Source organism: Panthera uncia (assembly GCF_023721935.1).
Source record: "Panthera uncia isolate 11264 chromosome A1 unlocalized genomic scaffold, Puncia_PCG_1.0 HiC_scaffold_17, whole genome shotgun sequence".
NCBI lineage: Eukaryota > Metazoa > Chordata > Mammalia > Carnivora > Felidae > Panthera > Panthera uncia.
The window spans coordinates 124,257,236-124,270,104 of NW_026057577.1; the positions used below are offsets into that span (position 1 = coordinate 124,257,236).

The 12,869-nt window shown below is 42.6% G+C and overlaps 2 protein-coding genes across 8 annotated transcripts in view; one reads left to right on the forward strand and one right to left on the reverse strand.

Annotated features, from left to right (window-relative positions):
• SKP2 (S-phase kinase associated protein 2) overlaps positions 1-7,230 on the reverse strand; it is a 32,857-nt gene extending 25,627 nt beyond the window's left edge. Inside the window, exons 1-2 of the mRNA XM_049648171.1 lie at positions 6,975-7,230; positions 6,203-6,474 (exon numbers count right to left, since the gene is read on the reverse strand). Coding sequence (XP_049504128.1) covers positions 6,203-6,474; positions 6,975-7,018 — 316 coding nt within the window. The 5' untranslated portion in view covers positions 7,019-7,230. The remainder of the gene's footprint in view (positions 1-6,202; positions 6,475-6,974) is intronic.
• A 96-nt stretch (positions 7,231-7,326) lies between these two features.
• The window catches only part of LMBRD2 (LMBR1 domain containing 2), a 48,626-nt gene continuing 43,083 nt past the window's right edge, over positions 7,327-12,869 (forward strand). For 5 of the 7 annotated variants that reach the window (XR_007461479.1, XM_049648166.1, XM_049648168.1 and 2 more), the window contains exon 1: positions 7,327-7,694. The gene's annotated coding sequence lies outside the window, so the exon portion shown is untranslated. The remainder of the gene's footprint in view (positions 7,695-12,869) is intronic. The other 2 variants (XR_007461480.1, XM_049648170.1) reach the window with 1 other exon arrangement.

The window sequence follows — 12,869 nt, forward strand, 5'->3', positions numbered from 1 at the left end:
ATTAATGCACAAGTGCTGGGAGCTGGGTGTAAGCTACAGTCCCTGCCCAACAGCCTCACTTGGAGACAAACTAATAAACAAATACATAACAACATTTAAACACTGCCATTTACTGAAAGCCCTAAAGTCTCGAGCATTTATTTAAGCACACTGACTCTAAATGCAACAACCCTGTGTATTTAGTAGCATGCCATCTTACAGATAAGGAAACTGGCCTCAGCAGGGTTAAATAACCTCACCAAGGGGCTATTGGCTGTTAGGCAGGAGAGCCAGGAGGCAAAGCTGGGGCTGCTCTGAGTATGCTAAAACCCCACACCCTGAGGTGCAGGTGCAGAGCCCCAAGAGGTGGCTATGTGAAGGCTGGCCAGATAGCAGAGGGCACTGCAGGTGTGGGCCCTGTACCTGCAAAGGAATGGCACGGCGCTGCTATGCAGAGGCAAGAAGCCTGAAGACAAAAACCCAGGACGAAAAGATAATGTACCTGGGTCAGTACATGAGTAGTTTGTGAGATGGGAGGTGGGAGGAGTGCAGAAGAACACACAAGTGCGACAAGGCCACACAACTAGCAAGTGGCAGGGTGGGAATTCAAACCCAGGTCTGACTCCAAATGATGTCCTTTCTACCACAGGATGCTCTAACATCCCACACTCTCCCCTGTTCTAAGTGCTTGATGCTCTACAAGACGGAGGAAGGTAAGAATTCAACCTGACTTACAATGCGAAGAGAACTCAATCAGGGCTAGGGAGGGAGGGCTGGCAGGGAGAGGGAGTAAAACAAAGATGCTAAGAGTTATTAAGCAGGCTGGCTCCTGAAGGCAAGGAACGAAGGCCAAGGAAATGCACGGCCCCAGCTGGCAGCCAAGTCCCCAGGACTCCCTCAGTTGATCACAGGACATGGACCTTAGGGCCCCTTGCTAGAGGTGCCGAAGCCTGAGACTGGCTGCTGTATAAGCAGATGGGGCAGAAGTCTGTCTTCCAGGTCCAGCGGCTGGTATCCAGGCTTGTGATATGCTTAATCTAATTTTACTTGCCATACTTAATTCTCCAAACATCAGCCATCTGTTTCCTGGATTCCTGACTCCTCTGCTGCCTGGTCTGTTTGCCTGAGCGGATGGGAGAGTCCAGAGCAGGACTTTCCTCCACTCACCTCTTCTACACCCCGAAGGCTGCACACCAGCCCTGCACAGAAAAGGAAACAATTATTTAAGCCCACGGCCACCAGTCTTCAACTACACAAAGGCTGTTAAACACACTTTGGAGCCACGAAGGGGTGAAAACTGGCCAGATTCACAAACCTGCTGGCTGTCACCCTCAGCCACCATCATTTCCACTTACCCTTCACGTGCAAACCCAGCTGTCCACGTCTATAACTTCGCCACTGCCCATGCCTCAAACTCCTCTGGGGAGAGCGGCTTATTGAAGAGTTTTCTATGTATGAAATCTTTGTAGTATAGGTTACTCACCTTTTTTTTTTTTTTTTTTTTTTTAAATGTGTTCATTTATCTTTGAGACAGAGAGACAGAGCATGAGCAGGAGAGGGGCAGAGAGAGGGGGAGACACAGAATCCGAAGCAGGGGGCTCGAACTCACAGACTGTGAGATCATGACCTTAGCCGAAGTCGGACGCTTAACCGACTGAGCCACCCAGGCACCCCTATAGGTTACTCAACTTCCTTGCAATATTTATTTCTTGGAACATCACCCACACTCAGATTCAAATTAAAATTCCAAATCTTAATCATAAACAAACTCTTGACTCTCAAAACTGCTCCTCTCCTTCAGCATGGATAAACAAAGTAGACTTGAAGGATAAGCCAGCACTCACACCTCCCGTTTCTTATATTTAAGGGTGGGGGCTCACTTCACATTTGCTTGTGTTAGCTTGTTTTAAGTATTAACAATCTATGCTTCCTTTCTGAAAAACCACAAACATTCTGCCAAGCAAAACACAGTAAAACAAAAGCAGGGTCCCAAATGATCCCCTCAGCCCCAGAACCCTCTACTTCTGTAAGAAACTTGCTCAACTCTGAAATGTGGGGAGAGTGGAGAAACCATGGAAATTAGGATTTGGAGAATAAGGTAAAGTATATACACTCTCTAAGAGGTCTGAGAGGAGGTCTTTTGCCTGTTACGTTCACTGCTATATTAGTAACCTCTAGAATGCTCAGTATTAATTACTGGCTGCATGAATAAATGAAAGGAAGCTGCGGGGCAAAGAGATGCCTCTTAGGGCCCTATAAAGGCTCCTGCAGAGCTGAGTTTTGGGAGCCGGGGGCTGAGATTCATTGGTGAGTCATGAAATCAATTCAGTTGAAGCAGCCTTGTTTTGAAAGAATGGAATGGAACACAATAGGAAGTATCTTAGCAAGGGGAATTACAGTTTTGTGAGATTTCTGTTTCAGGCACACACCCAGCATCGCAATGTAAAATATATTTATTACTGGTTTAAAAAAAAAAAAAAATTGGAGGAAAAATGTTTGCCTGTGAGCATTGAAAAGCAGATTCCCGGGCTCAAGGCAGGACTTCTTGGATCTGAATCTCAGGAATTTTGCACTTTGAACAAGTTCCTTTGGGGATATCAGCAGACACTAAACTTTAGAGTCTCCAGTCTGAGAACCACCGCAGGCTCTGGAATGTCAAGCAGTTTAACAGCCCTGGGAAAGCTAATCAACAAATTAGTTCAACGGTGTTTTCACTGTGTTTCACTGTTTTCACTGGGGCGGAGGGTAGGGAGAAAAGGGACCAAGACAGGCATTTAATGACATGAATAAAATGAAGTTGTCCTGTTTGGGCTTGTTACTGACCCCACTACTGGGCCACTTACTTCCAATTCCTTCCATACACTCACCCCGAGGGCAAAACAGACCTGTCCTGATACAGCGTTTGTCACACAGTTTTTATCTTCCAAAATAAAAAGATGAGGAGGATTTAGTTGCCAGATGTGTATGAGTCTGGCTGGGGGCCTGCAGGGAGACTGCTGAGGGAGGAACCAGGAAAAACTCCCAGCCCAGGGCCACTGTCACCAGATCCCTACATAAAGCAGGTGTGGCTTATTCTGCCCTAATCCTGGCAGAGCCATTAGCCACCTGTCTTGACAACTGCAGACAAAACTCCCTGGAATGATGATCCAGAGAGAGAGAGAGAGAGAGAGAGAGAGAGAGAGACAGACAGAGAGACAGACAGAGACAGAGAGACAGAGACAGACAGACAGACAGAAAGACAGACACTGGAGGCCCACTGGGAATCCTCTACCCAGCTGTCTCTCATCCTGCATCAGGGAATCCACCTCTCCACACTCCATACCAATTAGCCAGTCTATATTGTGTGCAATTCCACACACATAGGATGTAGATTATTAGTTTTCATTCCTGCCTCTCCCTTAGGTAGTAACAAACATAAAAATAAAACATTGTTTTTTCTCTTCTTGCTTCAGGCATATATATTTGAGGTCAGTTTTAACAATGTAGACGTATTGAGTGGGCCATTTCCAGATCTTTCCCTCTCCTCAGAGCCTCCACTTTTGCTGAGTGGAAGGAGGAAGATTGTCCACGTCCACTGGGAATCACCCTGGAAGCCCTTCTGCACCTGGGAAGCTGTACCTGGTTCAATTTGGCCCAAGGGGTTCCCTTCCTCTGGCCTCCAATTGCACTTACTACCTAGACTACTCATTGGATGCTAGTGTTTTGGTCGCCATCTTCTGCCGTGAGCTTCTCTTAGGGTGTGTTGTCTTTCTCCTCAACTTGACTTGCAATGTCCTACAAGCCAGCAACCATCCCTTAATCTCTCGTTTCCACAGTGCCTTGCTTAACAATGACTTTTTTATTTATACATCCCTATCTCTGTGTATGAATGCAGAAGGACATACAGGAATCACACTGAATGTTTAAAAGCAACTGGCCCTGGACAAGTTAATCAAAATATGCTCATCTTAGCAGAAATGTGGTGTCTGTCACCACATTTGGTTGGTCAAACACCAAATTGCTAGTGCTACACTCCAGATGCTAAAAATAACAGAAGCATTAAATTCTGAAAGAAAAAATTCTGTACTAACCAGGTCAGGCTAACAGGACTAAGGACAAAAGAAAAAGTGAAGTAGCTTCCCAAATGAGTGTCAGAAATTTTGTTGACCAAATTAACTGGATTTACTTATTGTGTATTATGTGCACACAACATGCTAAGAGCTTTGTGGGCACTCTTTCCCTTAATCCTCACAGCGACCTATGAAGTGGGTATTATTATTCTATTTCACAAAGAAATGAAGGCAAAGAGAGCTCAAATAACTTCCCAAGGTTGGTAAATAGCAGAATTAGGATGCAAAGCCAGATCTGTCTGACTTGATCACAATCCTTTATTGCCTTTCTAATTAATTCACCCCCTCCCCTGATGTAGATTTCCAGACGATAACCTGTAGGTTCTCATTCCTAATGAAAGGGTCAATACCCCAAAACAACAGATTTTTTAAAGCAAAGCAAACAACCAACCAACCCTTTTTCAAAGATAGTCAAATGGGAGGACTAAGGAATATACTTATTTACCCCGGCTCTGTAAGACTTCGTCTTCAATATTTCTTTAATCTGTCTCTTCTTCTCTGCTATCACCCACCCAATTCCTGTTTAGCCTCTGATCACCTCTTCTACAGACTACCTCAATGGCCTAATTCTGTCAACTCTAACGTCAGAATCTATCCAGAACGTGATACTTATTACTACCCCCATACCTCTTAACAAATCTCTAAATTTCTACCCTTGACCACCTACAGTTTAATCCCATCAATGTGTCCTTTTAAAAGGTCACATCACAACTCTGCTCAATACCAGCTCTAGCCTTATCTCCCACTACTCAACCCTTAGCTCATTCCACACATGTCTTCCTTCTTCCTTGAGCAAACATGACATGCTTCTGCCCCAAGGTCTTTGCACTGACTATGCCCTCTGCTTGGAACCCGTTTCTCCAAGATATTTGCGTGGCACATTCCTCACACTTAATGCCTTTACTTAAAAAGCTCATGTCTCAGTGAAGCTTCCCTTCAATACCCTGTTTAAAACTGCAATCCATATATCCACCCCAGGACTTCCAATCCCTTTCAACTTGTTCTATGTTTGTTTTTGGCCATGGCATTTATTGCTTTCTAACATTCTACATATCACATTTATTATGTCTGTTGCATCCTCTCTCTCCAACAGAAGCTTCCTGAGATCAGGAATGTTTACATTGTTTGTTGCCGAATCCCTAACAATCCCTAACACCTAGAACAATGCCTAGCACATAGTAAGTGCTCAGCAAAAATGTGCTGGCTTAATGTTTTTAATACCTTCTAGCAAGAAACAGTATTATTGTACTACCTTTACCCTATGGCCTTCTGTACTCTTGGGGCTCTGATCCACTCTGGGAGGCACATGCTGATCTGTTTGAAAAGCCTGGAGACGGGGAGCTATCAAAGCCAGAAATGATATGGTGAGTTCTACATTTCAGTCAGTCTGCTCTAGCTCTGGGGATGGATCTGCAGAGGATAAGCCTGGAATTATGAGCCATTCCAATATTCAGGCAAGAGATAATGAGAGCTTGAAAAACATCCTGGAGACAAGAGGGAAAGATTCAATGATTGGCTGGATGCTGGAGGATGGCAGAATGGGACTGACCCTCAGGTTTTTGGCTGGGTGACTGAACACATAATGCTGGCAGTAATGTAGACACAGCATACCAGAAGAATCCCACTTGGGAGGGACCTGGGGAGAGAAGTCCCTACACATAGTTAACATTCACTTTAGCAGTTCTTTGGAAATCACTAAAGCAAATATGGCCAAAAAACAAAACAACAATAACAAAAAACCCCAAAACCCTCAACCAAGGCTACAGAGCAGAATATAAACAACAATAACAAAATCCTACAAGATTATTGGTTATGTTCCCATTTATCAGTAGCACTGAGCTGGCCTTTGAACATGCAGATTCACTTCAAAGTTAAGAGGTAGGTATGTCTTCTCCTGGGTTAAAATTTCACATGGGTTAAAAGTCAACTGTGCATCTAAAAATATATATCTACCAAGATTCCTGCAGATTTGTGAAAATGACTTGTCCCACTTTTTTGGAAAATGACTTCAGAAGTAGGCAATTTTGAAAATGTGCCATCCTAAAGATCACTAAACAAAGATTACCAATAAAGTAGTTCAATACACCTCTTATGTGACCGCCAGTTTACCTTACCTGGAAAGCTGTCTCTATTTAGTTTAGGTCTGCGGACTATCACAAAATCCTTGTCATTCCCCTTGCTCTTCAGCCGTTTTCGTGGGGGGCTCTGAGGGTGGCCCAGGTTTGAGAGCAGTTCCTGGGGGATATTCTCACTGTCCACCTCCTCTTTCTCCAGGGCGGAGACCCCCATGCCTGACAGCAGTTCAGAAGTCTTGCTAGAATCCCATCCCCATGTGAAGCTGGTAGTAACGTTGCTACCCTGGTCAGGAATCTCCTGGAGGTGTTTCCTGCAGAAATGCACAAAAGCCCCCCCCGCCCCGGCCCGTTCCTTTCAAAAACACACCCGAGTAATTAAAAGATAGGCCTAAATGAAACTGCAAGTTATGCAATGCAGAAAACTTTCACAGTGGCTCACAAAATTGCATATCTTAAGCGCCGGCGGCGAGTTTCCAAGTAGGAAAGAGAAAATAACCAAGCAAATCAAAAAGGCTTTTTGATTTACGATCACGTAGAAGGCCTTGAGAATGTCTTAAAGTGGAGGGAATAGACAAGAGGGAGAGCAATCATACAGCGACTGAAAATAGCAGGAAAGCTCAGTAAGGGAAGTCAAATAAAACCGCACACTGATCACCGCACTAAAGCATCCAGCCATCCACGCTTTCCCAAAGGGGCTAAGCAACTATTCACTCTACAGCATTAGTAACAATATTAGCAAGTAGCATTTTTCGCGGCCTAAAACAATTAAGACGGTTCATGCACGCTCTGCCCCCTTTTGCAATCCGTTTACCTGTGCATGGCGTCCACAAGTTCTGGAGTTTTAAATGGGTGCATTAATTGCAGAACTGTCCGCCACCGGGATTCCCGCTTTGGCACGCGGCGGCTCGCGGCGTGCAGCTCCGACCCCCAGCAGCAAGACCCGCGAACTCTAGCAACGTTCCATCCTCACCGCGCGCGCAAGGCTCTTCTACTCGCTCTCCTCCGCCGCGGCCGTCTGCAGCCCCGCTGCCTGCTGGGAACTGTAGTTTCAGCCCTGACTTGTAGTCTAGCAGGCTCTCCGCTACTTCCTTCCTGGCTACTTTACCCGCCTTTGAGATACCCACAACCCCCTGCGGCTGGGGGCTGGGCGACCCATGGGGTAGGTGGGGAAACGGAAGTGGGCGGCGCTCAGGCTGCCTGGGAAATGTCAGCCTCTTGACTGGGGACGGGTTTTCCTTACGGCGGAGCCTGCGGGCCTTCTAGTGATCGTCACCGCCGTCGCCTCGGAGAGTGGGTCCCAAATCCTGGACGATTGCGGCCGACGCGGGGTTTCCCGGTCCTTCCAGACACTGTCTGGCGAGATCGGACCGTGAGCCCGATGGGGAGAGCGTGAGGCACTGTGGGGTCGAGGGTCTGAGGCCGAGAGCAAGCGGAGATCGAGAGGACCACGGAGACCCCGGTCACCCGCCGCCACGGGCCTAACTAAGTTCCCGGTCACGGAGAGGAGGTGGTAGCCCGGCCCGCTGGCCAGGTGAGAGGATGGGGGCCGCGGGCGTCACATGTGCTGTCCCCTCCGCCGGGAAGCTGCTTCCTTCATCGGGGAGAGGGTGACCCTTAGCACCGGTCTGCGGACAGGATCCTTTCCTCAACAGTAAAACAGGCACTAATGATATCGGGGGTCATCTCGAAGGCTTGGCGTGAGGGTCAAGTCAGATAACGCTTGTGAAAGCGTCTTGTAAACAAAAGCGCTGTTCGAACGAGAGGCGAGGCGGTGTTTTAATTTCAGGTGAGCAGACCAGTGGTTCCTGTGTGCAGTGGGAAGGCTGCGCATACCCTTTCAGCCTTGACGAATTTCATGAATGTTAGCAAGGGAACGAATACGGTGATTGTATGTTTGCAGAGGGCTTTATAGCGCAACTCTCGGGGCCACGAGCAGGGCCATTCGGTTCTTAAGACCGGCTGCGTCTGGTTGCGTCGCCGTCCAAAAACAAGCTGCTTTTAGCCTGTCTCGGCAGAGAAGAGTTTGGGGGCAGCTAGAGGAGGGAGTGTGCCATGTTCCAGATAGGATGACCATGCGAAATCTGTTGTGCGCACTATACCATAATTGTGACCCTTGGAAAACATTGGAAGAGAGAAGGGGAACAAATTCCAACCCTAATAAAAATGGAGAGGGTTTATAAAGTTCGGAAGTAAGCAGGCCCGCGTCATCACAAAAATTAATATTGGAGTATTACTTCGGTATGCTGGATGACTTACCTTAAAAAATAGTATGACATACCATTAAAAAAATGATTCGCTTTTTGTTGGATTTAAACCTAAAACCTATCTTGTCCAGGTATGTGTTTGTTTCAGGCTTGGTGCTTAGCTTGAAAAGTGACTACTTCTTGATTGAGTAAGGTATTCACGAACCTTTAGTTTTTTCTTGAAAGTGAGCGAAATTGGCCTATAGAAGGGATATGCTCACAAATTAATTTTGCCTTAAACTATGTGAAGATACTAGGTTGAATTGTCACAACTCATTAAACTGATGTTACAGAAAATATTTTTAAATGCAATATTCTGATTTTTTATGTAAAGCTACCTTTATGTTACTTTGGCTAAGGAGAAAGCAGTTGCCCTGGGTTGGAATCTACATCCTTTCCCTTAAGTTGGCAACTCATTAGAAAAAATAATTTTGTCAAAAAAAGTTATAGTCTCCTTCAAGAAAGACAGAGGGAATGTTTCTGGAGGAGAAAGAAAACAAGAAAATAATATGTCGTGATGAGAATAAACAAAATTTTGAGATATAAAGTAGATCGTATAGATAGGAAGATCTAATGGGATGATTTTAAATTTAAAGATGAGAAATTTCTAGTGGTAGGATTTAGCAAGGATTTACCTAGGAACTAGGGAACATTTCTAGTTGTCAGAATACGTTTTATATCTGAATTGGTGGACAGGAGGTCCTCTATAGGATTTCAAAAAGAGCCTTTCAACTTTGAAAATCTGTCTTCAAATTCTGTAATAGATATCTTACTAACAGTTTGCCCTGGCAACAGAAAAACATTAGCTTGCTGAAATAGGAATCATTTTTTTCCGCATGTCTTCTAATCATGGCTGTTTTCTATCTAAGTAAATAAAAGTTTAAATTGGTACAGGTGTCTGATATAAGGAATTGTGTCCATTGAAGAGATGAGATTATCAGCTACATATATAATTGCTGTCTGGTCTCTTCAAGAATTGCATGTAATTGCTACTGATATGGATTATTTTTTTTCCCTGGTTAATTGTATTTGTTTAATCTTGCTCAGCATGCCCCATGCCCCATTTTAGTGGAGAGGTGTGACTATATTCCTAAAACTAGAATTACTAGATCATTATCTAGGATAGATGAATTATAATTGTTTTATCTCTGGAAATGACATCAGAGTAAGTAGTGTTTAGTACTGTTTGGAAGTTTGAGATGGAATACAAAGTGACTTTGGAGCTCCTGGGTGGCTCAGGTTTGATTTCGGCTTAGGTCATGACCTCATGGTTGTTGAGATCCAGCCTGCATCAGGCTCAGTCAGCCCTGGGCATGGAGCCTGCTTAAGATATTCTCTCTCTGTCTCTCTCTCTGTCTCTCTCTGTCTCTCTCTGTCTGTCACCCGTCTGTCCCCTCTCTGTGCATTATCCACTCTCTCAAAAAAAAAAAATACAAAGTAACTTTGTAAATTGGGAAAGTGTTTATTGTAAAAGGGGCAAGATAGTCAATATTAATGAAGGCACAGGAGAGGCCAAAAAAGACTGGAAACTACACTTGACAATAAGTTATATAAATAAATAAATAAATATATGTATATGTATATATGTTCAGTAATATATTAATGTTCTTTTTGAAAATGAAATATGACAAGAGATTGTATTTAAATAGAAGAGTGATGTGCTTTTTTCTTAGTTCCATCATAGTATGAAATCTTAAAGATTTCTTTAATTTTTTTATGTTATTTAGCTTAAGGGAACAAAAGACCAACAACAATTACATAGCAAGAAGTTTCTACCTGCCATCAAATTTCAAAAGGATCCTTTTCCCTCCATTAATTTTAAAGTAAATCTTTCGATCTCTGTAGTTTGATGTTTTCTGTGATGGACAGATTGGGGCAAGAACAAAAGGGTTCTTTCCCTATTCTGATTTGCTCTGTTTTCTTTTCTACCTTCCTCATGTAGATTAACAGTCTTAAGTAATAGCAGTCTTACCTGAAGTTAAAAATTCTTAGTTAATTCTATATTAAACATGACTTTTCTAGCGTTCTATCTTGATATATGTAAAGGAACAATTAATAGAATGTTTCTTGTTTACTATGAAATGGAGCAAAAGAAAGCATTTAAACAATTTAAATTGCATTAAGTATGTCTGGATTCAAAGAGACTCTGTAGTATCCATGTTGTAGTTAGAATGTGTAGGTTTGAATCCCAGCTTTGCTACTCACTGACTGGGAATGTGGACAAACTACTTACTCTATGTACCCTTTTCTGTTCTATAAATAAGGATATTTATAGTCCTTTCTTATGAGGTTGTGAGGTCTAATTTGATAAAGTATGTTAAGTGCTAGCATAATGCTTGGAATCCAGTAAACTCATACTCAATGTTAGCTATTGTTGTTGTTGTTTTTAATTACTTTAGTAAGAAGGATTCTAAGGGGTCACTGGGGTGGCTCGGTTGGTTGAGCCTCCAACTTTGGCTTGGGTCAGGGTGTCACAGTTAGTGGGTTTGAGCTTGCACGGGGCTCCCTGCTGTCAGCCCAGAGCCTGCTTGGGATTCTCTGTCCCCCTCTCTCTCTGCTCTTCCCCTGTTTATGTTTTCTCTCAAAACTACATAAACTTTTTTTTTAAAGGATTCTAAGGATTATTCTTTAATTACCAAAATAAGTCTTACAATCTCTTTACCTGAAATCTTTAAGAATCCAATACAATTCCAATTGTTTTCTTCTTACCTGCTTACATGGTTACTCACTCTCTCTCTCTCCCATGCCTTACCAAAAGTTAAGCACTTTGTACGCATCTGTCTTTCTTCAGAAGGGCTTGTCACACTTTGGAATTCAGCTTACATGGTTGATTTGGCAACTCAGCTCATTTTTTGAAAATGACTTCAAAAAATATTACAACTGTTTTTATTTTTAGAGTAGGAGCCACATTCTCTTGTGGTATATCCTAAACTGAATTCTCCCTGTACATCTCCCTGAAATCTTTAAACATGGAATAATGGTTATATTTCAAAGACTTCATTTTTTATTGGTGGTAGAGAATTGTTGACTTTCATCACTCCATCTAGTTCTGATACTTTCAATTTTTCATTATTAAGATGTTGAGTTGCCTCCTAGTTTTTATTATTTAACATATCTGAATAAAGACACATTTAAATTTACACAATCTGAGCCTGATGAATCACTAGGTTCTAGCTAGAAATCTTTCATTCAGTTTTGGAACCTTAGGTTTGGACAAAATATTTGTGTTCAGTTGCTACTACAAATCTTTCCTGCCATCTTCCCTTCTTCTCTTTTCCTTTTCTTTCTCTTTCTTTTTGAAAATATTTAGGATGCTTCAAATTCCAAAATTTTCTTAACCTGTAAATTTTCCACTTAAATTTAGCCTAAAAAAACCTATCAGCCATAAAGTACTTGGGAAACAACACCGCAAGTCAGTAACAATAACAAGCTAATTATGAAAGGCATTTGAAAGGGATTGTATGAGATCTTGATACTTGTTCAAAGACTGAATTGGATTTTAAATGTTTAAGACTTTAGAACTGGTATTTTGAAAGGGAGACTATGTCTGGATTTCAAGTACTAAAATTTGATTGAATGAATGAATTGGCGTTTTGATTTTGAGTAAAATCTACTTTTGCTGCTGTTGGTGTTCATGCCACCCTGTGACAGCTTTAAATCTCCTGTTCAATTTCTAATCACATGGAACTGAATTTTGATTTGCCTCCAAATTTTTGCATATTCTTCACTCATTTTTGTCATTTAGCCTAAACATGTTATTTTAATATTTGAAGAATACTACTGGAAGGACCACTTTTGTGGGTGGAAGCACATTTCCTCTTTTGTCCTTGGAGTATATTTTTGCACAGCTGTACATGGTTTCAGGTCAGCAGATGATCCATTTTTATCTACCTCCACTTTGATCATGTTCCTAGGAGAATGGCATTGTCTTTCTACATGACATTGCCATGTCTTATACACCTTCTTGACATGGTTCTGTCCCTTCACAACAGACAGATGAAGGGGTGTTTGGGCTACTTTGTAGACCTATGGAGGTAATTCCAATTTGTTAAGAGAGGCAAGGGGAGCAATTTCTTGGAGCAAAAATCATTTTTTGTTTTATAGGAATGAGGATGGGCTCAGGCTGTGGTAACCACAGAGAATGAGAAGCAAAAAGCATTTGGTATCCATATTTTGGTGGGGGAGGAGACTATATAGTATAAAGCTATGCTTTGAGACTGTTGAAGCAACTGGTTATCCTCTAGAAGCACATGATATAAAGGAGGTGGAGATTAGCAAATAGCATTTATTGAGGATCTATTCTGGGCCTTGAACTCCTATTTGGTGTTTCACTTTTGTATCTCCTTTGATCTTCATAGCAACCTGCATGAGGTTATCCTCACTTAACAGCTTAAATTGTATAAAGTTATGCAATTATTAAATTGAGTTGGGATTTGGAACCCAGTTTTATCACAGTACAATAA